Genomic DNA, 26,343 nt, shown 5'->3' with positions numbered 1-26,343 from the left:
GTTCCCCCCTGTAGAGGTCATTTAATGGGTTATGCCCAAATTTTAATGGTCTAACATTTGTTCAGAATTTCAAAGACATGCCATTCAACTACAAATGCTACCGTTAACAAGTAATTAAACAATTTTCGAATAACTAATTAGCAAAAACAAAAAGTGTCCGAATTCAAAACACTGTGCTTAGATTTTGCAAAGGAAAGAAAAAATTGGCAATTTTTGCAAATGGAATGTTAAGGCCTTATTTTACACACCGCTGCTGCTGTTAGGCGGTAACAATTTCTCGATGATTCGTTGCAGTAACTGGCCATCGCCCAGCCCTCTCCCACCGCTTCATAGATTGGGGTTTTAGTTATCCAATTTGGCTATGGTGTGGTGACGGTGGTGGTGGTCTGTTACACTTTTTCTCCATTTGGTTGCAAAATGGTATTGCGGTTTATGTTGTTGTTGTCGGATTCATTTACGGTGGCAGTGATTCCATTTCTCTAATTATGGCAACATTGATGACGATCTCGATATGAATGTGGACGTTGTTTAACACAATTGTCCTAGTTTGTTAATGCAAAAAAAAAAAAAATAATATAAGTTATTGGTTTGATGTACTTGTTACTTCTTGGTTATCATAGTCTTCTTTCACACAGTCATTCGTTTACTTTAAGTAGTGGAAATATTGAACAAAACAAATAATATAAACAAAAAGTAATTGATATTGCAACATTTCAAGCGTAACAATTTTGAATTGAAAACCAGCCGTAAATTAGCGATAACATTACGGAAATATTTTTTTGGACTTTCAAAAATTCTCAAACCAAGGCCGAAAAACTGTTATGGTATGAAGTAGCATGGCACAGCCTACAAGACGAATTCTAATGGCGTCTAATTACAAAATTGAAAAGATATGGCATGCAGAACTGCAAAACATAGAATGTAATTAAAAGCAATTGGGAAATAAATTAAATATATGAAGGTCATTTTATAAATGTAAATTGATAGCTTAGGCCTGGAGTACTCCCCAAGAAAAAATCCTTAAAAAATCCACGCCTTGGGGACTTGTAAAAGTCTAGAAAAAAAATCTTTAAAAAATCCACGCCTAGGGAACTTGTAAGAGTCTAGAAAAAAAATCTTTAAAAAATCCACGCCTAGGGAACTTGTAAGAGTCTAGAAAAAAAATCTTTAAAAAATCCACGCCTTGGAGACTTGTGAGAGTCTAGAAAAAATCCACGCCTTGGAGACTTGTGGGAGTCTAGAAAAAATTCACGCCTTGGGGACTTGTAGGAGTCTAGAAAAAATCCACGCCTTGGAGACTTGTGGGAGTCTAGAAAAAATTCACGCCTTGGGGACTTGTAGGAGTCTAGAAAAAATCCACGCCTTGGAGACTTGTGGGAGTCTAGAAAAAATTCACGCCCTGGGGACTTGTAAGAGTCTAGAAAAAATCCACGCCTTGGGGACTTGTAAGAGTCTAGAAAAAATTCACGCCTTGGGGACTTGTAAGAGTCTAGAAAAAAAATCTTAAAAAAATCCACGCCTTGGGGACTTTTAAGAGTCTAGAAAAAAAAATCTTTAAAAAATCCACGCCTTGGGGACTTTTAAGAGTCTAGAAAAAAAATCTTTAAAAAATCCACGCCTTGGGGACTTGAAGGAGTCTAGAAAAAAATCTTTAAAAAATCCACGCCTTGGGGACTTGTAAGAGTCTAGAAAAAAATCTTTAAAAAATCCACGCTTTGGGGACTTGTAAGAGTCTAGAAAAAAATCTTTAAAAAATCCACGCTTTGGGGACTTGTAAGAGTCTAGAAAATATCTTTAAAAAATCCACGCCTTGGAGACTTGTAGGAGTCTAGAAAAATCTTTAAAAAATCCGCACCTTGGGGAGGAGTCTAGAAAATATTTTTAAAAAATCCACGCCTTGGAGACTTGTGGGATCCTATTAAAAATTTTTAAAAAATCCACACCTTGGGGAGGAGTGTAGAAAATATCTTTAACAAATCCATGCCTTCGAGACTTATGGAAGTCTAGAAAAAATCTTTAAAAAAAATCCATGCCTTGGATACTTGTGGGAGTCTAGTAAAAATCCTTAAGCATCCTCTATTTTTAAGGCCCTCCAAAAAAAAAATTTTTTAAACTCCTCCACTTTATTATAAGTTACCAAAATAACTTTTTGAAATTTCACGATTACTGATGGGCTTTTTAAAAACCTGTTTCTAAAAATCCAAGTCTTAATGAATATTATTTCTAGCCTTTTAATAAAGAATTGTGTATAGTTTTCAAGCCTAATTAAAAACTAAAACTACAAAAATTGTGATTTTTTTATATAATTCTTTTTAAAGGTCTATAACAAGTAGTGTATTTTTCAAACACATTTTTAAAGACCAAGATAAAGTCGAGAATTTTTTAAAAATATTTTTTGGAGTGAAGTCAATGCTTAGACTTAGGCAAAGGCCTAAGAAAAGCTTTGGATTTTTTAAAAACATTTTTTTAAAGTCCAGTTAATGCTAGAATTTGTTTAAAAATATTTTTAAGACACGGAAATAGTTAGAAAATTTTTAAAATGATTTTTAAAGGCTTATGAAAAGAAGTGGATTTTTTAAAATTAGAGGGGTAATGAATAGTCTTTGATTTTTTAAAAATATTTGTAATGCACGGCGATAGCCATAGATTTTTAAACTTATTTTTTAAAATATGTTTTTTTTAACAATATTTTTAAAGGTCTATGAAAAGTCATTTTTTTAAATATTTTTTAATATTTTTTTTTAATATTTTTTATTTTTTTATATTTTTAAAGTTCCCAGTTTTAATATTTTAATACATTTCTTTCAAGCCTTTTAATAATGGATTTTTATTTGTGAGGCCTAATAAAAATACTATTAAAAGTATTTTTTCATTTTTTTTTAATATTATTAAATTTTTCATCCTTCTCCATTAATAAACAAACGTTGTTTTTATAAAAAAAAACAACAATAATGGGATTAAGCCTGACTATTTTGCAACAACAAAATTTTTAAATTCCTATCAATTTTTGACGATTTTTAAAGAATATTTTTATTCCCTACATCACTATGTGTTTGGGGTATTATAAGTTTGATTGGACCAAAAATTTTGTAACACCTCGAAATATTTGTCCTGAGGATAGGATGTTATATACACAGTTCGCATTTATGGCCCTCATGAATGGAGGTGATTGTAAAATATTTAGGGGTTGAAATGGATCAAAAATGGAAAAAATTCCTGATTTTATAGTTTATCTAGAGGTCGACTCGGAATTTAGTAAGAAGCTAGAGTTTAGGAGAGGGCAGAAGTCTAGCATTGGATTATATTTATCGGATAAAATAGACCACAATTTTTGTGTGAAAAATCAAAAGTAAAATTTTATTCAAAAAATATTACAAAATGTGAGCATGGAGTCAATAAATATAAATCAAAGTTACAGAGTTCAACATCAAACAATTTTTGGGTGGTCATGATTTATGGCACGTCCTATGGCTGACAAAACAGAGGCTAAGGTGTCTTAGTAAAATAAAAAAACACAAACACAATTGTACCTTTATAACCACATGTTTATTATACATGACACACAACATGCGGCTTAGACGCGGTATGAATGGCTTCTTCAGTTTTTTTTTTCGGTTTACCAATGACAGCTCATTCTGTTTTGTTATTTTTGGAGATGGCCTTTAAATTAAAACCGACGAAAAATGATGAATCGTTCGAGTCTTCTTTGCTATGGACGGTGGCATAGTTTCGTTGTGGTTCCAAGTGTTTTGGTAGCCACAAGCATTTGTTGTTGCTGCTGTAGAGCTTTGCGTTTTGTTATTACACCAACTTTTTGTTATGGTTTATTGAACCATATCGACAAGTTTGCCATAGAATTCAGCAGAAACATGAAAAATATTTTGTTTTGTTACACCGCATTAAGTGGGTGGTGGAAATTCCCTGATAGATTGCAAATATTATGAAAGACAATGGAAAAAAATTAATGCTATCGAAATACTTATTTCGATATAACAAAAAAAGTGAAAAAGAAAGAAAATGTTGATTCATTGAATGAAGGGTTTAATTCACGAGTTCAAAACGAAAGACTTAAGACACAAACTTCATTGAGAAAATTTCATGTTTTGTTTTTCGTTTTGATGTTTGTTTACATAGTTATTTTGTATATACATATGAATATGTCATATGTTTAGTAGTGGTTATAAGTACACACTTGACTTGCACTAAAATACTAGTTTATTTGTCGTCTGATTAGCTAGGCCTAGTCATGTGTGTCGCTCTCACATACATACTTGCCATAATTTATGCTTGTCTCTATAATTTATGACATATCAATGAAATATTGGAACTATAATCAATTTTCCGGTGAGATTGTGTTTTATACTAAACTATATTATTATGTAATTGATATTATTATATAAAAATGTTTATTTGAATTTTTTGAATTACACTGAGGATGAAAAAGGGGCTTTTAAATTTTTATTGAAAACATGCGGTTTTAATAAAAGCATTCTTCGAAAGATCTAAGACAATAGCACCGACGATTCATAAAATCATATTTTTCAAAACTCTACGATCAAGGCGCTAGGAGGCCAAAAAAAATATTTATAAAAAACCATCAAATGGGTGCTTAAGGGTCTTTAAAATCTTATTGAGTATAAAGATTATTAGATTTTTTAAGATTTTTTTCTAGACTCCTCCCCAAGGCGTGGTTATTTTAACGATTTTCTTAGACTCCCCACACGTCCCCAAGGCGTGAATTTTTTAAAGATTTTTTCTACATTCCCACAAGTTTCCAAGGTGTGGACTTTTAAAAGATTTTTATAGACTTTTACAAGAGCCGAAGGAGTGGATTTTTTAAAGATTTTTTTCTAGACTCCCACAAGTCTCGAAGGCGTGGATTTTTTAAAAAATTTTTCTAGACTCCCACAAGTCTTCAAGGCGTGGATTTTTTAAAGATTTTTTCTAAACTGCCACAAGTCCCCAAGGCGTGAATTTTTAAATTTTTTTTTCTAGACTCCCACAAGTCTCCAAAGCGTGGACTTTTCAAAGATTCTTTCTAGACTTCTACAACGCCCGAAGGCGTGGACTTGGCAAAGGTTTTTTCTAGACTCCTACAAGGTCAAAGGCGTGGAATTTTCAAAGATTTTCTCTAAACTCCTACAAGGCTCGAAGTCGTGGAATTTTCAAAGATTTTTTCTAAACTTCTACAAGGCCCGAAGTCGAGGAATTTTCAAAGATTTTTTTCTAAACTCATACAAGGTCCAAAGGCGTGGACTTCTAAAGCCTCAGAAGGCCCGAAGTCGTGGAATTTTCAAAGATTTTTTCTAAACCTCTACAAGGCCCGAAGTCGTGGAATTTTCAAGGATTTTTTCTAAACTTCTACAAGGCCCGAAGTCGAGGAATTTTCAAAGATTTTTTTCTAAACTCATACAAGGTCCAAAGGCGTGGACTTCTAAAGCCTCAGAAGGCCCGAAGTCGTGGAATTTTCAAAGATTTTTTCTAAACCTCTACAAGGCCCGAAGTCGAGGAATTTTCAAAGATTTTTTCTAAACTCATACAAGGTCCAAAGGCGTGGACTTTTCAAAGATTTTTTTCTAAACCCTCAGAAGGCCCGAAGTCGTGGAATTTTCAAGGATTTTTTCTAAACTCCTACAAGGCCCGAAGTCGTGAAATTTTCAAAGATTGTTTTAAACTCCTACAAGGCCCAAAAGCGTGGACTTTTCAAAATTTTTTTTCTAAACTCCTGCAAGGCTCGAAGTCGTGGAATTTTCAAAGATTTTTTCTAACTCCTACAAGGCCCGAAGTCGTGGACTTTTCAAAGATTTTTTTAGACTGCTACAAGGCCCGAAGGCGTGGACTTTTCAAAAATTTTTTCTAAACTACTGCAAGGCTCGAAGTCGTGGAATTTATAAAGATTTTTTCTAACTCCTACAAGGCCCGAAGTCGTGGACTTTTCAAAGATTTTTTTCTAAACCCTCAGAAGGCCCGAAGTCGTGGAATTTTCAAAGATTTTTTCTAAACACCTACAAGGCCCGAAGTCGTGAAATTTTCAAAGATTGTTTCTAAACTCCTACAAGGCCCAAAAGCGTGGACTTTTCAAAAAATTTTTCTAAACTCCTGCAAGGCCCGAAGGCGTGGACTTTTCAAAAATTTTTTATAAACTGCTGCAAGGGTCGAAGTCGTGGAATTTTCAAAGATTTTTTCTAACTCCTACAAGGCCCCAAGTCGTGGACTTTTCAAAGATTTTTTTAGACTGCTACAAGGCCCGAAGGCGTGGACTTTTCAAAGATTTTTTGCTAGACATCTACAAGATATTTCTCTACAAAATATATTAAAAAATCCACGACTTTTTAGAGTCATTTAAAATATTTTTAAAAAAATCCACGACTTTTTAGAATCATTTAAAATATTTTTAAACAATTTACGACTTTTTAGAGTCATTTAAAATATTTTTAAAAAATCAAAAATAAAAATTCCACGACTTTTTAGAGGCCTTTAAAAATAATTTTAAAAAATCCACGACTTTTTAGAGTCATATGCCTTTAAAAATATTTTTAAAAAAATTCACGACTTTTCATATGTCTTTAAAAATATTTTTAAAAAATTCACAACTTTTCATATGCCTTTAAAAATATTTTTAAAATATCTACGACTTTTCATAGGTCTTTAAAAATATTTTTAAAAAATACACGACTTTTCAAAGGCCTTTAAAAATATTTTTAAAAAATCCACGACTTTTCCTAGAGCCTAAAAAATCCACGACTTTTCACAGGCCTTTAAAAATATTTTTAAAAAATCCACGACTTTTCACAGGCCTTTAAAAATATTTTTAAAAAATCCACGACTTTTCACAGGCCTTTAAAAATATTTTTAAAAAATCCACGACTTTTCACAGGCCTTTAAAAATATTTTTAAAAAATCCACGACTTTTCACAGGCCTTTAAAAATATTTTTAAAAAATCCACGACTTTTCACAGGCCTTTAAAAATATTTTTAAAAAATCCACGACTTTTTAGTCTCATTTAAAATATGTTTTAAAAAATCTACGACTTCTCATAGGCCTTTAAAAATATTTTTAAAAAATTCACGACTTTTTAGACTCATTTAAAATATGTTTTAAAAAATCTACGACTTCTCATAGGCCTTTAAAAATATTTTTAAAAAATCCACGACTTTTTAGACTCATATAAAATATGTTTTAAAAAATCTACGACTTCTCATAAGCCTATAAAAATATATTTTTTTTAAATCCACAACTTTTCAAAGACTTTTATATTTTTAAAAAATCCACATGCCTTTAAAAGTAATTTTAAAAAATCCACGACTGCGATATCCCTTAAAAAATAATTTTAAAAAATCCATGACTTTCCAAAATCCTCTAAAAATAACTTAAAAAAATCCTGACTTTCCCTTAATTTATTTTAAATAACCACGACTACTGATATCCCTTCAAAAATAATTTCAAAATAAATAAATTTAAAAATCCTTGCTTGCTAGGCTAAAAATGAAAAATCCACCCTTAAAAACATTGAAATAAACATTTAAAAAAATCCAAATTTACAGCCCCTTATATGCCTCAAAAAATATTCCTCACAGCTTCGTACGGCTGACATTTACGTTTATGATTTGTTGCATATTTTGTAACGTCAAAAATTAATTTTCCAAGGTATTTTGGAGGGTGTAACAAAATATTTTTGCAATACACACCAAAAATATCTCTAAACTTTAACGAGGGTATTAAAAAAAGTAAACCTGCCAGCCGACAGCAACAACCTGTTCATGCAGCCAGTCAAAAATATTGCAACATCATTTTGGTTTTGTTAACAAAAAATCTGAAACCGCCAACTGCCTTGTCACCTTGATTTCAATTTCGTATAGATTATTTGTTTTTGCATTTATTGATTGAAACTAGTACAGAGCTGTAAAAATAAATTATTTATTTGCAAAATGTAATTATGATTTTATGAGATACTACTCATTTGGAGATAGGGTTTAATGGCCTATTCGATTTTTTTTTTTTTGTGAAAAGGAAAAAGTGTGGGTTGAAATTAATATTTATGAATCTAAATCGATAATTACAAATATTTTTATAAACAACTTTGGAATTAATCCCATATCCAGTAATCATTTACTGTATTTTTCGGAGACGTGAAAAAATTGGATGCAAGTGAAGTCTGATCAAAAAGTGGCTAGATTGAAATATCCCAAATTATTTGACTGATTAATTCTAGTCTTAAACCAGTAAGGAAAGGTCAAAAGTAGTGCGGGACCGACTATATGATACCCTACATCACTATGCGGTGTTAAGTAGAGCTCACGTAAGAAAAAAGGTTTATATTGGGAATTTATGTGAAGTAGATCATACCAACTATTAACCTCATATGAATGGGTATCATGCTTTTAGAATAGTCACAATTTGGGAACTATATCCAACTCTGAAAGGATTTTCAATAAATTTGACGGGGTACCAAATAACATTGCTGCATACTACATGATATGACTTCGATAATGACTACATTAAACAATATTTATTGGAGCAATAGATACATATACCGGACAAAGTTTCACTAAATGGTAAAATTCGGCCGCATATGAAACAAGTAAAAAAGCTGTAAGTTCGGCCGGGCCTCCACCATTTGATACAAATTTGGAAATTTCCAAAAAAAAAAAATAAATAAAACTCCTGTTAAAATCTTAATACCAAATATAGTCATTATAATAGGGTCAATACGACGACGAGGACCTACATAGGCAACTTTTGTCATAAGCTATTAAAATATACAAATGCAAAACTTGAAAAAATCTGTTTATAATGTAGCTAAAATCATCAAAATACCGAATATAGGGAGGTACCATGGGTTATAAAACGTGGACCTGCACAGACAATTTTCTGGCATAGGCTTTAGTATTCATTAAGAACTTCAAACACAAAATTTGAAATAGGTCCGATAAATAATGTTTCTAAAATCATCAAAATACCCAATATCGGGAGGAACCGTTATATGGGGGCTATACGAAGACTTGGACCTGCACAAACAATTTTCTGTTGTAGGCTGTAGTATACATTATGAACTTCAAATGCGGAATTTGAAACGATTCCTGTAAATAATATAGCTAAAATCATCAAAATACCGAATATCGGGGGGTACTGGTATGTGGGGGCTTTACAAAGACGTGGACCTACATGGCTCATTTTCTATCTTATGCTGTAGTATCCATTACGAACGTCAAATACCAAATTTGAAATAATTTCGGTGCATAATGTCGCTTAAATCATTAAAATACCAAATATCGGCGGTACCGTTATATGGGGGCTATACGAAGACTTGGACCTACATGACCCATTTTCAATACCAAAAGTCCTGCAGACATAATACACATTTGAGTAAATATTTATCAACTTACTTCATTTCGTTCGGAAGCTAGAGTAATTTCCACAGACGGATAGACGGACGGATTTTGCTAATTCGACATAGAATTTTATGCTGATCAAGAATATATATATACTTTGTGGGGTCGAAAATGTATTTTTCGAGGTGTTACAAACGGAATGACAATCTTAATATACCCTCCATACTATGGTGGAGGGTATAGAAATATATATTCAATTTGTGCTGATAAAAAAATAAATATCGAAGCTATATAAAAACCTGAACCGATCTCGATAAAATTTGGCAGAGGTATTTTCGAGCAGTATCTGACGCCCGGTATCATAAATCATAGTTGTGGAGTGCATATTACGCATTTGACGGACTTATAACTCCAAATCGGATGAACCATATATATGGGAGCCATATATCTGAATCGATTTTTATCAAAATTTGAAGCACTTGCTTTTAGGTTAAGTTCCGTCGAATGTGTTCATTTGGGCATATATATGTCATTTGGTACACAATAAACCTGAAATCGGATAAAGATATACATGGGAGTTATATCCAAATCTGATCCGATTTTGACAAAGACTTTAACACTTATTTTAACACTTATGTATCGGATATCTGGTACCAAAGATTATTGTTGTGGAGGGCATATTACGCATGTAAGGGACCTTAAACCCAAAATTGGATGAAACATATATATGGGAGATGTAGCTATATCTCAAACGATTTTTACCAAATTTGAAGAACTTGTTTTTAGACTGAATTTTGTTGGATGTGACAAAATTCAGGTCATTTGGATTGATATTGGTGCACAATTGACCTAAAATCGGTTGAAGATTTATATGGGAGCTATATCTAAATTTGAACCGATTCTCACCAATTTCAATGGAGTTCGTCCTGGAGCCAGACAAATGTTGCTTGGAAATTTTCATCTCAATTGGATAAAAAATGGGACCTGCATTTTGTTCCCACAAATACATGGAGAGAGGTCGGACGGACGGACGGACGGACGGACTGACATGCATAAATCGACTCAGAAAGTGATCCTCTGAAGATTCTCAAAAGTAACTAGTCGCTTCCTTCCTTTCGTCATACACAAATGCACAAAGACATGATATAAATAAAAGAACACAGTATATAATTAAATCCCAAGGACTACCTGGCTCTTAAAAATCTCGGATATAAAGTTTACAAATCACCAGGAAATGCAATATAATATTTTTTACAATAATAATAATAAAAATAATAATTTTTGTCAATAAAATAATTATATATTTCGTATGGCCTCAAAACACTTGTCATCTTAATAAATGTTTATAACCACACAAATACACACACATAATTACTCAAACATATTATTAAATAACAAAACAATAAACTTGTTAACAACTTTAGTACCAAATGTTAATTGTTTTTCTTTTTTAACAAAAGCAAAAACAAAGAACAAGAAACAAGAATTCTTACAGCCAACATCAAGAACTATAACAAAGAGTGACCTAAAAACACACGCACACACCTGCACTTAAGGCCACAAGCCGAGCAACTCATCTCCAACTGCTCATCATGATCACCACAGCTTTGAAGTTGAGATCAACAGCAAAGCAAAAACCAAACAAGACGAGCCAAATGTTAATTATTTTTAGTGACACTAAAAGTTTGTGGCCTTTTTCCCTTGGCTAACAATTATACGTTTATGATGATAGCCCCGTGTTAAAGTTAGTCACAACAACAATAACAATGGTAGATATAACAACAACAACATTTATAATAATAATATGGTTACCTAAATACGCACAGTCCAACGACAAAACACAATACCAAAACATATGATGTGCAAATTTCGTTGAGAAGTCTTCACTTGTGAGTGTGTGTGCATGTGTGCATGAGTGGGGTAGGTTCGGGTTATAATGTTAAATTACTGGTTGTTATTGTTATTATTTTGAACTGAGAAGATTTTTGCCTTGTTTAAAGGGTGACAATGTACGCCTAATGTTCAAGGTATAAATTTAATTGTTTATTGTTTTTTAATTATTATCACGAAAAGGTTCTTAATTTAAATGACATTTAATAATACAATTATAGTAGTACTAAGGTTTTTTACTTGGAATAGAATAATAATACTAAAATACATTCAATGTTGTTGTTTAAAAAAACAAGTCAAAAAGCTGTAAGTTCGGCCGGGCCCAACTTTGAATACCCTCCACTATTTGGAACGAATTTGGCGATTTTCAAAATAATAAAATCGATTAAAAATTCTCTTAAAACCTCAAAAATGCCGAATGTAGCCGTTATTTTACGGATTATACGACGACGTGGACCTGCATAGGCAAGTTTTGTCATAAGTCATTACAATATTCAAATGCGAAACTTGATAAAATAGGTGAATTATGTAGCTCAAATCATCAAAATACCGAATATAGGGAGGTGCTGTTATATGGGGGCTATACGAAGACGTCGACCTGCACAGACAATTTTCTGTCTTAGGATGTATTATCTATTACGAACTTCAAATACCAAATTTGGAACAGTTCCAGTGAATTATGTCGGTAAAATCATCTAAATACCCAATATCGGCAGGTGCCGTTATATGGGGGATCTATGAAGACTTAGACCTTAAAATCTTTTGTTGCGAATTACACATGCGATGTTTATTTCATTATACCCTCAGCTATATGGCTAGAGAGGGTATATATAGTTTGATACGTCCAAAACGTGTCGCATCGAAATAGTGGTTTTAGACCTTGGGTCTTTTTGTACCAAATCCGTTTTAGGATATTTGGAGTCGATCTAGAAATGTCCGTCAGTTTGTCTGGCTGGTGCGCATGCTCACTGTCGAAGGGAGTTTGATACGTCCAAAACGTGTCGCATCGAAATAGTGGTTTTAGACCCTGGGTCTTTTTGTACCAAATCCGTTTTAGGATATTTGGAGTCGATCTAGAAATGTCCGTCAGTCTGTCTGGCTGGTGCGCATGCTCACTCTCGAAGGGAGTGATTTAAAAAATCCACTACTAACGATAGGCCTTAGAAAATATTTAAAAAAAAAATCCACGACTATCGAAAGCCTTAGAAAATATTTTAAAAAAATCCACGACTATCGAAAGCCTTAAAAAATATTTTAAAAAAATCCACGACTATCGATAAGCCTTAGAAAATATTTTTTAAAAGTCCACGACTATCGAAAGCTATAGAAAATATTTTAACAAAAACCACGACTATCGAAAGCCTTAAAAAATATTTTAAAAAAATCCACGACTATCGAAAGGCCTTAGAAAATATTTTTTTAAAAATCCACGACAATTGATAACCCTTTAGGAAAAAATCCACGACTATCGAAAGGCCTTAGAAAATATTTTGTAAAAAATCCACGATTATTGATAGGCCTTAGAAAATATTAAAAAAAAATCCACGATTATTGATAACCCTTAGAAAATATTTATTTAAAAAATCCACGACTATCGGTAGGCCTTAGAAAATATATTTTAAAAAGTCCACGACTATCGATAGGCCTTAGAAAACATTTTTTAAAAATCTACCACCATTGATAAGCTCTAGAAAATATTTAAAAAAAGTCCACGATTATTGACAACCCTTAGAAAATATTTTTTAAAAAATCCACGACTATCGATAGGCCATAGAAAATATTTTTTAAAAATCCACCACTATTGATAGTCTCATAAAATATTTTAAAAAAATCCACGACTATCGATAGGCCATAGAAAATATTTTTTAAAAATCCACCACTATTGATAGCCTCATAAAATATTTAAAAAAAAGTCCACGATTATTGACAACCCTTAGAAAATATTTTTTAAAAAATCCACGACTATCGATAGGCCATAGAAAATATTTTTTAAAAATCCACCACTATTGATAGCTTCATAAAATATTTAAAAAAAAGTCCATGATTATTGAAAACCCTTAGAAAGTTTTTTTTTAAAAAATCCACGACTATAGCTTTGGAAAATATTTAAAAAAAAATCTTCGACTATCGATATGCCTTAGAAAATATTTTTAAAAAATCCACGACTATCGGAAGGCCTTAGAAAATGTTTTTAAAAAATCCACGACTACAGATAGGCCTTGGAAAATATTTTTAAAAAAATCCACGAATATGGAAAGCCTTAGAAAATATTTTTAAAAAAGCCACGACTATTGATAGGCCTTAGAAAATTATAAAAAAAGTCCACGATTATTGACAACCCTTAGAAAATATTTTTTAAAAAATCCACGACTATCGGTAAGCCTTAGAAAATATTTTTAAAAAATCCAAGACTATCGGTAGGATTTAGAAAATAATTTTTAAAAAAACCCACGACTAGCCGTAGGCCTCAGAAAATATATTTATAAAATCCACGACTACAGATAGGCCTTGGAAAATATTTTTAAAAAAATGTACGACTATCGATAGTCCTCAGAAAATATTTTTTAAAAAATCCACGACTATCGATAGTCCTTAGAAAATATTTTTAAAAAATCCACGACTATCGAAAGTTCTTAGAAAATATTTTTAGAATTTTTTTAAAAATCCACGGCTATTGATAAACCTAAGAAAATATTTTTAAAAATCCACGACCAAAATTATTTTTTTTTAATTTCGCCCAAAAGTCGTATATTTTTTTTTAATAATATTTTGAATGTAATTATTGGATGGATTTTTGCACATAAGGCCACATTAAACCTAGATTTGAAGAAAATCGACGAAGATATAGCTTTAGCGGCCATAAATAAGTTTAAAGCCGATTTGACTTTAAAGCTACTTGATTTCCCTACACCAAATCTAGCTTAATGGTTCGATTACTTCTACATAACCCTGGTTTGAAAGAATCAAACTTTTTTTTGAAATAGTTAACAAGATGCTGATGGTAGGCATCTATTAATAAAAAAATATTTCTTAAGTTTTTCGAGGAATAGAACATCGTTTAAAGGCCTCTGCAAGCGCCCTCGTGGTTAGCATTTTGAAATAGTGCTTTGTCACGCAAGAAATAAATGCAGGAAACTTCTGGTATATAATAAAAGTAGAGGTAGAAATTTTCCAAAAAAAAATATAATTATTATTTTCTGTGTCTAAAAACAAAAAACTTAGGACACAAACTTGGAAATATTGAATTATGAATTTTTTACCTCTTTTTTTCAAGAGTTATAGAATAATGAGTTCTAAAATACAATTTTTTGCCATAATTTGACATATTTTTAACAGTACAAAGTTAAATTAAGTTATTAAATTAAGTTATATGACAGTTCTCCTCTTTAGTTGTTTCAAATTCATTTAGAAAATTTAGAAATGACTCTATTTTCTTTTCTTAAATTTTAGAAAAAATTAGAAATTACTCTGATTTCTTTTCTTAGATTTTATAAAATTAAAATCCACATTTTTCTTTGCCATTCCAAAAATAAGAATATTACCAAAAAAATTAACACATGTTATATGTCACATTACCTTATTGGAAAGATACATCAAATCCCATGCAGATTTAAAAAAAGACAAAAATTAAAACACATTTTAAATTCACTGACATCAAAATCACCCAATGGATTTTCAAACGCCCTATTATTCCATAAAAAATGTAAGCTATCAATAAAATATGCACAATAACGCATAGCTTCATCCTAATTCAATGGACGTACGCTAACAACAAATAAATAAAATAGAAAAAAAAAACATAATTAAAATGCCACTGAACTAAATATATGTTAGCAAGTTTATGCGACAGCGAAAAAAACACATCAAACAATACATAAATAACCGGCAATAATCAGTTTACAATAAGCGAGTAAGCGACTGGCTTGTGAGTGCCATCCGTAGACAAAATATTACTAGAAAATTCCAAAAAAAAAATATGAACGTCATAATAATCGATGCAAAGCAAACATGCATTGCTCAACAACACAAAACCTTGACCCACAGTCCTTTTTTTATTTTTCGGTGGGAAGAAGAAATTTTTGAGAAATCTGAAAAAATTTTGTGTTGCTGAAGATGCATGGGTTGTTTGTAGATTTTAACTTCGACAGATTTGATTTTGGAAAATGTTAAACTATTTTATCGAATTTTCTTACAAGACAAAAGACTTAAGAAACAAACGTTTTGTTTTCCAAGAATAAAAAGACAAACACGAAATTATAATTCACTTTTTTGGAGAAAATTTTTATTTTATTTTTCTCAAACAAAAGACTTAAGGCACGAACGTGAATGTTTAAAATGATAAAAATTTGATTTAGATTCTCATACAAAATCCCCCATATATTGATGTTTGTTGGCAACTTATAAAAAGAGTTTAATCTATAGCATTCTCTAATATTTTCTTTGTATAAAATATCTTTAAAATACCTTCTGTCTTTAGAAGACCTGAATCTGAATCTTTACATTTAGGGGGACAAGGAAACTTCTACTAAAATACCTTCTTGGTTGAAATCACAAAAGAAGATACACAGATTTTAGGTAAATTCTAAGCTCTACACCATTTCGGGTTTTCATCATTTTGAATAGGCAGATTTTAATGGTGACCCCTTTCAATCAATCGTAATTTAAAAAAATCCACGACTACTCAACGATATTTTTAGTAAATCCATGGATACTAATAGGTCAAAGACCCACCCTTTATGGGTCATAAAAATAAATAAATATATTTGTTTTTTAAATTCATGACCGTTAATTTTTACACCCTCAGCCATATGGCTACAGGGTGAGATAAAAGACTGCGAGAAACTCAAACGCCATAATTTTTACATTTTTTTAAATTTTATTGAATGAAAGCAAAAAATGTCGGAAATAGCATCAAATTTTCGAATAAGTTTAGATTTATTCGAATTGGTCAACTTTGCCACGAATTATGGCCTTCAAACGGCCATTGAAACCGTCACACGCTGCCCAAATGTTGGTCTGCGGTATTTTGGCCCATTCCCTGCGAAGCGCTTGCTTGAGGTGATGGACACATTGGTATTTTTTAGTGCCAACCTTGCTTTCCAAAATACTCCAGACACAATAGTCCAACGGATTGGTACCCGGATATTTTTGTGGCCATTGTGCGCTGGAAATGAAGCTGAGTCCTGTTAGAATGTTCAAGGTTTGCGGCCAAAATGTTTGCGTGCCCACGGCTTTAATACACCCTCCAGAATATTTTCGCGATAATATTCAGCATTTATTCTGATGCCACGGTCGACTAATACGAGCGGAGAGCGACCGTCGGCTGTTATGACGGCCCACAGCCAGCGCTTGAGTTCTGGTGGCCAACCGAAGGTGCACATTTTCAGCTGACCTCTTTGGCAAGTAAACACAACGAATGTTTTCTAATCGGAGAAAGCCAAATTAGGCAGTTCACCACTTTCGGCAAAGCGAAGCAACCGATTAGCTCTTTTGAGTCTATTTTCTTTCTGTTGCGGTGTAAGTTCTTGCACTTTTTGGAATTCCAATGGCTCTATTCCGAATGGAATATTGCGATATGTTCAGCTCACGAACCATTTTTCGGCCACTGCGAAGGGGGTTTCGATCGAGTCGCTTCTTTACTTTTCGAACCATTTCTGCTGATGTTGCTGTTTTCTTCCGTTCACTTCCTTGACGTCGGGCTACGCTACCAGTATCGGGGCAACGAGCGATCATACGAGATACAAAAAAATTATTCACATTTAAATGCTGGAGTGCTCCAACGATTGCCAATTGTGGTTTTCCAGCCAAATATAAAAATATCACACTATCACGCTTGAATTCCATCACGAATAACATTTTTTCTGGAAAATTCCCACCAACATGCTTTTGTACGCTTGTAAACAATTTAAGGAACTGTCACTGGAATAATTTTAACAGCTATCGGATGAGTGTCTTAGAAATGACAGCAGTCCGAAGTTGGTTGCAGTTTTTTCATCTCACCCTGTATACCCTCTCTAGCCATATGGCTGAGGATTCAAGATTTTGTAAACGAAACGCTCCAAGTGAAATAAACATCCAACTCTCTTCAAATTTCACACATACAAATATTTTTGCTAACACAAGATCTGTTGTGAAGATGATATATATCTGCGGACCACTTGTGGGACCTTCCCCACAGAGGGTCACAATTTTCAATAACTTTATTAAACAGAACTTGCGAAACGAGTCAGAGATTCTTTAAACCTTGCTTTTTCTAAATATTTCATTCAACCATAAACCAGACAGACGGATGGACGGACATCGCTAGATCGACTCCAAATGTCCTGAAAAAGATTTGGTCCAAAGAGACATAGGGTCTAAACCCGTTACTTCGATGAGGCATGGAGGGTGATATTTACCCTCTCTAACCTTATGGCGGAGGATATAAAATCGAAAGACTTAAGCCACAAACGTGAATATTTAAAATGGTAAAATAACGTCTACGACTACTCAAACATGTCTTAAAAAAATCCATGACTATTGGTAGGCCACTCTGGTTGGGCCCTAAAAATATTTTTTAGAAAATTTAAAAAAAAAATCACAACTAATTAAAGATTTTTTTTAAAACATCCAGTACTATTAATAGGCTAAAAATCCACTTCTTATGTACCCTGAAAATATTTTTAAAATTAATTTCTTTAAATTTCATTAATTTTTTTTAAGTTCACGGCTTTCCACATTTCAAAAAAAATCTATTGAAATATTGATCAGATACTGATATCTGTCGGCAAAAAATAAAAATGCTTTAAAAAAATCATCAATCCAAAATTTTTCTCTCTAAATAGCACCAAAAGATCTTCAATTTTTTGAAGACATAAATCATCACCAAAATTTCGGGTCAATTTCCAGTATGGGACTTTTCACCATTTTTGCAATATTTAAAAAAATGATTTACAACGAATTCCCTTGCATTGACAACAACATTTTAGCTTTTCGGAAATTGTTGCACAAATTTACATGTTTTTCTCATATTTTTTGCAATTCCAATGAATAAATCAAAATCTTACAAAATCCCAAAACAAAAAATCTTAACCTTGATAAAACCGATTGACCTGACTCCGCAACATGTAGGCTCATCATATTTTTACAAAGCCATGTCATTGGGAATATTCCAAAAGATCTTTTTTATGTAAATTCATATTTTTTGTTTTTATTTTAGATGATTTGACATTTTTTTGGGCAAAACAAAAGACTTGAGCCACAAACTTGAACTTATCAAAAGGGCCAAAATAACCTTCAATTAATACCCATCGCCACTACCACCACCGCAAATGCAAATGCACTGTGGCAGGTGTCAAGCAGGGGTAATGAGTCAGCCATTTTTGGATCATTCGAAAAGTCAACAAAACTCAATCCAAACCCACACAAAATCAACAAAAGAAGAAGATCACTACTTTGTTTGGCAAAGTCAAGGGACCCAAAACTGAATTAAAAGAAATGCAAATAAAAGCGAAAGTAAAAGTTTTTTTTGGAAACTTCACAAATCGAAAAAAGTGTCAATGAAATAAACACACACGCACATTTGAGGTACCTCTTCTCCTCCCCCTCCCGCCCAAAAATACAGTTAAACATTTCAAAAAAAAAAAAACATAAAAAATACAAACCGGCATTTATTATCAAACAGCTGAGCGCCAAGGCAAAAATCCATAAATTCCGGAATTTTGGAATGACAGCAACGGTATCCGCACACATATCTGGCTAATAATTCAGCGGGCTTTTGATCTCTTTTCTCTTATTTTTTGGGGTGTAAATATTGAATAGAAATGGAAGGGGGCTGACTGTTGGATAACAGTTCAGGTCAGAGGATTTTCAACATTAATTAGCAGTTATTGGCTAAATACCAAAACAGTATTGGAAATTTAAAGAATTTTTGGTTTTTTTTTTTTTTTTTTGCCGCTGCAATGGCCTTTAACTTGTTTGGCTTATTTGGCTGGTATTGACTTTTTTTGTGGTTGTTGTACCGCCGTTTTTGGTATGCCACTCAGTTGTTGTTATTATGTAATCAATGATTTTTTGTTTTTAAATTTAACGATTCTGTTATTATTTTCAATTTTTTATATCAATTTATTTTTTAAAAGGCCAAGGTTTTACAACAAACTTTTGAACTTCTTCTTTTTTCCACTTCTCTCTTTTTTTAAATATTATTATTATTATTTTTTTTTGTTATAAAGTTATTTATATATCTTTTTCAAATTAATTGTGTTAATAGCCGCTCAATCTTGTTTTATTTTCGACTTTGTGCCTTTTCGTGCTTTTTTAAGACACCAACAACTATTTTGCACCAAAACCAACAATTTGTTGTTTCTTTTAATTTTTTTTTCTTAACCTAAACCATTGGCACACACTTTGCTGTTGTTACTTTTCCATAAAATATATTTCGTTTTGGTTTTCTTTAAGTTAACGTTTCGTTGAATTTTTTTTCGGTGATTGCTTTTTTCCGTCTTCCGTCTGTTGCGTTTGCGCGCTCAAGTAAATCTGCCGTAAATCGAACTTACAACTTTTGCTTTCATTCAGATGCAGTTCCACGGGAGTCTAGTGGTGGAGAGATATTTAAACATGAGAGAGAAAAATGGAGAGGGAGAGAGATACGATGAGCTTAAGTGCTGCAGAGATTTGTAAAACAGTGATGCCAACCATTATACACTACTTTACGTTTTAAGTAACGTAAACGACAAAACAAAAGACTTAAGACACAAACCTGGCTTTGAATAGATGTAAGACATTGTTGGACTTTTCTAAAGAGGCAAGACCATTTATCGGGTTTTTATAAATAAAAATATATTTTAAAAGTTTTTTAAAGATAAAACAGCCTTTGCGATAATTGTTTTTTAATTTTCAATAGAGAAACTCACTTTTATGGTCCTCTGTAAGCAAATGTCTTTCGAGACCTTCAATGACATTAAAATATTTTCTATTTTTAAACCTGGTCGTCTCGAAAACAGCATCACTTACCGAATAATGAGGAGTATTGTATTCCCAAAAAGTATAAAGAAAGCTCTTTCCAAAAACTTTTGTGCCAATTGGAAGCAAGCCAGGGAAAATGATTTTGGAGGAATAATGTATACTATATTCCCACGAAATCGTCCCTATTCTTCAGAAAAAACGCAAAAATACCACAAAAATCCTTCAGACTTCATTCATCGAAATTACGGGTCAATTTCAAGTATGGAAATTTTTACAATTTTTTGAAATGTTTCAATAAATGTTTCAAGAAATACAACGAATTTGCTTGCGTTACGAATATGTTTTAGCAGCTCTTCTAAGAGGCAAGACCTTTTATCGGATGCTACAGATAGAATTTTTTGAAGTTTTCAAAAGATAAAAAGCCTTTTCAATAATAATTTTCAAATGTTCCATAGAGAAACCCCAATTCACGGCCCTATAGACAAATGGCTTGCGATGACATTAAAGACTTATTGAATTTTAATAGATTTTCTTATAAAATTCTCCATTTTTTGATATCTGTCTTTTCGAAAACTATTTTTTTTGAGGTGTCCTAAAGTACATTTTTTTCAAAGCCCTCTACAACAGGGTTTTACATTTTTCGAGTGTTTTTACACATATGGAAGATATTTACGAGTTCTTTAAAAGATTTAATTGGGTGTGATTGTAAATTCGATAGTTAAGGCAGCAATTTTGAAGAACATTTATAAAAAGAGCTTATGGGGTTCGTTTACTTTTACTTTTCAGTTCTTCCATAAAAGAAATTGTCTTTTCGAGTCCATCCATAAATAGCAGACCTTTTGAAAATCTATCATATGCAATACCTGTTTGTGGTTTTCAATTAAAAAATGTCTGTGAGGCGTTCATTAATATAACGCGTCTTTTTAAAATGTTTAATCCTGACAAAAATGACTTCCTAACCAAAATTATTAGATTTCTAAACATTTTTTTTTGTACATCCTCAGCAATTATCGTTAATTTTTAAGAAATTTGTTTAAGGACCTCCTCCGAAAATCTTGGATTTTAAGAAAACAATTTAAGAAAAAAATGAATCTCCAGACGAAAATATTGGATTTTCAAAAACATTTTGCAAGGCCTAAAAACTGAGATTTATTTTAAAATCCTTTTCATAGAAAACCCGACCAAGACTCGGAAATTAAAAAAAAAAAATAGTCTCGAGGACATTTTAAGCGAAATTATAAATTTGTTAAAGAACTTCCTGACCAAAAATTTTTATATTTCTTTCAGAAATTTTCTTCAAGAATCATCAGTCGATACCGAATATTTTTTAAAAAGCCCTTGTTAAGAATATGCTGACCGAAAATAGTAGATTTAAAAATAATTTCTGGATTTTTTTTTTTTTTTTTGAAAATCTTTTATTTTTGGAGACATAAAATCTTTTATTGTTTAAGAAAGCTTTTCAAAGACCTCCTTCCCGAATATTGTGGTTTATGAAGAACATTTTTACTGACCTTCAAGAACTTTCTCTTAACGGCTATTTTTTAAACATTTTCCTTCCATTCAATTTGGTTTTCTCCGATGAGAAAACATTCGTTGTCCAGCAGTTTGTAAACAAACAAAATTATCGTGTTTACTTGCCAAAGAGGTCAGCTGAAAATGTGCACCTTCTGTTGGCCACCGAAACTCAAGCGCCGACCATGGTGTGGGCCGCCATAACAGCCGATAGTCGCTCTCCGCTCGTATTAATCGACCGTGGCATCAGAATAAATGCCGAAAATGAGGTTCCTCACTTCACTTCCAGCGCACAATGACCACCGGATACCAATGCGTTGGACTATTGTGTCTGGAGTATTTTGGAAAACAAGGTTGGTGCTAAAAAATACCAAAGTGTCGATCAACTCAAGCAAGCGCTTCGCCTGGAATGCGCCAAAATATGGCAGAACAACATTAAGGCAGCTTGTGACGATTTCATTGACCGTTTGAAGGCCAAAATTTTTGCCAAGGGTAACCAATTCAAACAATTCTAAACTTATTCTAAAATTTGATACTTTTTCCGACATTTTTTGCTTTCACCCAATAAAATTAAAAAAAAATGCAGTTTTTTTATCCCACCTTGTATATTAAATAGGGGCTGTTCTGTTAAGACTTTTTTTAGGCCCCAACAAATATTAGAAACATAAAAGACTAGCTGGCCCGGTCCGCGTTGCCGGCCCCTACTTTTAGTTTTTAATGCATATTTTTTAAGGCATTATAGAACACTGATCTGAATGATTTCAAAATAGTCAAAGATAATTGGTCTTTTACACCCATTACCTTAAGATAGGAATTAATTTATTTTTGTCATTTAAATTGTGTGTTGGAAAACCCATAAAGTCCATATTTTTCTTCATAGTATAATTCAATAACGATCCAAAAAATAATATTCGTGATTTTTTCATGTTTCTGCCACAATTTGATATTTCGGAGTTCAAAGCATGTAGACGTACATCCCACTTCTACGTTCCCAGCCAATATTCTCTTGAGAGTTAAAAATTCAATAGTATACCAATTTTTTTTTTCTGACCAAACATTGGTTAGGAATGTGGATTTGCGGGTACACTAATGTGGGAACTATACTTAATAAAATGCCTATGTGGACAATTATCTGTAAGACGATTCTCTATCCCAGAGTAGCCTAAATACAATTTTTTAGCCAAATCAATTGATGAATGTGATCAAGACCAAGATGGACTCTACTCCAAAAGTCAAAATATTATGAGAAGAGGTTTTTTACACCCGTAGAAACAAAGATGTCAAATAAAGGCCTGAAAAATGAAAGAAAAATGTCGAAAACCCCGAATATAGCTTAAATTATATAATGGTTATACCAAAACGTGATCATATTTTGCGAGGATGGTTTCTTCTCAAATTACCAACTTTTGCTAAAATGCGTATGAGTAAAATATGGTTAAAATGTAAACTATACTTGAAAAAGGAGTGTACCCTTATCCGGGGGTCATATATCGTGACCTGCAAAAGCGATTTAAGATATCTTGAAAGTTTTTTTTTTTCCTAAATGTCCAATTCGCTCTACCATTTTGCTCCAATGAATTGCATTTTGAGTTCTCATTGGGCGGATTATTGTAATATGAAAGAAATAGGTTCACATATAAGGGTTATACCAAAGCATGGTCCTATTCTTATAATTATTTGAAAAAATGTGTTGTTCTTCTTAAAATCTCAAATTACCAACATTTGATATACATCTGATATATATTTTTAACAACTGATTATTCATGAAACCCCTAGGAAAAATTTAAAACTCTATGGTAACTTTTGCGAAGTATAGAGCAAAATATTTGAGGCCCTTTGTGTTTGGTTAAACTATATAAAATGGACCCTAAAAACGTTTGATCCCCCCTTTTTGGGATTGTTATGTACCAACCAAACTGACTACTGATGATAGCGCATAGTCACCGTATAACGTTTCATGGGAGTTAAGGTTACTTTTAAGGTTTCGGAAGAATTTTCCGAGGAAATGTATCCTTTTCTTTCCAAATTTTCAATTTGCTCCACTATTTTATATAGTTCGCATATAACAGTGCTCTTCATATTCGGTATTTCACTGGTTGCAGTCCCAATGAATTTTGCATTTTAAGTTCTCATTGGATGGATTATTTCCATATCTAGTCAATTTCCATTGAATTTTTTTTTCGATTTTTCCCGATTTGAGAATTTTTGCCATGAGATCTCTTTTATCGTGTTTTTTAGCGATTTTGAAAAAGTAATTATCTTTTAACATTGGTCTAACCGCGTTAAGTTGTTTCGATATCATTTGACTGACTTCCATGCAACCCGCCATCAATTTCAGTTCTCAAGAAATCAAGTCAATTAAATAAATTGGTATTAATATTCGAATTAAAAAAAATATAAAAAAACACTACAAATGTACATTAGAAAAAAGTAAGTCAAAATGGAAAAAAAATCATGCAAAATAAAACATTACTATTGTACATTTCAAAAGTCAAAATGAAAATTTTAATATATCACATTTTTACGCGATTTTTTTGAATATTATCCTTTTCGGAAAAGAGACAATTCCGAATTTGTATGAATCGTTAAAATCGGATCAGCAGATCTTGAGTTATAAGCGTAGTAACTAACACAACTTACATTTATATATATATATATATATATATATATATATATATATATATATAGATAGATTTGTTTTTGTTTTTTTAAGGAATATTTTTCAAATTTCAACAGAAAAAAGCAAACAGTTTGTGAAAGACGATCCCAGCTGTACCACATGGAGTTTGAAGAGTATTTTGAAGCCAATTCCTAGGCTGACCAACGTGAATTTTTAAATTTTTGTTGTATGGCTATTCTACCTTTACAAAGTTGATTTGATATTCTTAAGGACTAAGAGAATCAGGTAATTTTCTCATATAATTTCTCTAAGGACATATTTTAAACATATTTTTAGAACTATTAGAGTATTGATTATTTGGTTCATAGATTTTTGGTAAAGTACTATTAAGACGTAGATTTCATAAATTATTTTTTTTTGTTAAAAAGTATGGACAAATTTTACATCTTCCAAGGTCCATCAAAGGCCTGAATTTATAAAATTGTTTGTCTAAAGATTTTGAGATTAATGATTTTTAAAAACATCTTGTCAGTTATTAATCGTTGAATTAAAAACTATCAGAGTTATGGATTTCTTAAAATATATTTTCCAAAAAAATGGAATTCAAAATATATTAGTTGTGTATTTTATATATATTTTTAATGTATATTCAAGTTGATTTTTTTAGATATTTTTAAAGAGCGTCATATTTTTAAAGTCTATCGAAGTCGTGGAATTTTTAATGTTTTTGAGGTTTATGAATACCGTGGATTTTTTTGTAAGCTCCTTAATAGTTGCAGATTTTTTTAAAGTTACATAGATTTTTGAAAATTTATATTGTCTGTCGTGTTTTTTTTTTTCAATTTCCCAAGGACTATCAGAGTTGTGAATTTATTTTTAATATTATTTTGTAGGTAGTTTTAGATTTGGGGGTTTAAATATTTTTTTCATGAACTACGAGTCGTGGATTTTTAAAAACATTTTTTCAAGGACAATAACACTAACAGTGTATACACAATGAGATTTTCTCAATTCGGATTTTCACAAAAAAAAACTTTATTCATGCAGAGCGATTTTTTACACAACGTATTTTTAAAATTTATAAAATTTTACAATATTTATTCAAAACGGATTTTCAAAGTGTATTGATTTTTGCCATTTTGTTTGTTTATTTGTGAAAACCTTGAACTATATATTTTCTTTGTGCTATTTTGATAAAACATTATTTGCGTTCTACATTTTTCTAACAATAATAGGAAATATCCAATGGCATGTTTATGAGCGTAATTTGATATACCATATTTATGTTTGAAATTTAACAAGGTTAAATTTTTAAATTCTTCAAAAAATAACATTTACTCGCTTTACATTTAAATACCTATTTTTGGACCTGCGTTCGAATAAAAAATCCAAATAGACGGCAATCATAAATTATTAAGACTCTACAACATTTGTATGCAAATTGCCCTATGAATTGGCAAAAACTAAAATACCAACTATGAATGAATAAAATATGCACTTTCATTTTCAGTGCCAAAATGGGTGTGACGGGTGGGAATTCTGTACAAATTTTCGCATTTCGACAATGAAACATCCAAAAAGATTTGGGTGATTTGGCCATCATATCATTGCCCGATGTAGCATTTAATGGTTCTGCCTTGAAGAAAATATTAGTTATCCACCTTTTCAGCGACAGTTCCATGTCTAAGTTACCTGAGGCTATGATAGTTTTTTTGTTGTTTGTTCAAATCAATAGCCATTATTGATATTAATACAAAAATATTCTTAAAAAAATATAGCCCTTAAGGAATATCCTTAAGGAATTCACGATTACAGGTCTTTTAGTCCTTGCAGAAATATTCTTCAAAATTCAAGATTTTGGTTCTTATATCTTATTAGGAAAAAATCGTAAATAAATCCACGATTTCAGCTCTTATGCCCTTTGAAGAAATTTTCTAAAAAAATACACGATTCTAGCTATTACAGTTTTTTTTGAAAAAAAATCCTTAAAATTCCATTATTCCAGCTCTTATATCCACAGAAGGATCCACGACTTCAGCTCTTAT

The 26,343-nt window shown here is 31.8% G+C and overlaps 1 protein-coding gene across 1 annotated transcript in view; it reads right to left on the bottom strand.

Moving 5' to 3' along the window:
- The window catches only part of LOC101893628 (pancreatic lipase-related protein 2), a 32,943-nt gene extending 13,186 nt beyond the window's left edge, over positions 1–19,757 (bottom strand). The window contains exon 1 of the mRNA XM_020034913.2: positions 18,867–19,757. Coding sequence (XP_019890472.1) covers positions 18,867–18,954 — 88 coding nt within the window. The 5' untranslated portion in view covers positions 18,955–19,757. The remainder of the gene's footprint in view (positions 1–18,866) is intronic.
- Between the last annotated feature and the right edge of the window lie 6,586 nt (positions 19,758–26,343).

This window comes from Musca domestica, unplaced genomic scaffold (assembly GCF_030504385.1).
Source record: "Musca domestica strain aabys unplaced genomic scaffold, Musca_domestica.polishedcontigs.V.1.1 26, whole genome shotgun sequence".
Lineage (NCBI taxonomy): Eukaryota > Metazoa > Arthropoda > Insecta > Diptera > Muscidae > Musca > Musca domestica.
The sequence above is the reverse complement of the archived record's forward strand: the minus strand, read 5'-3'. Positions and strand labels throughout refer to the sequence as shown.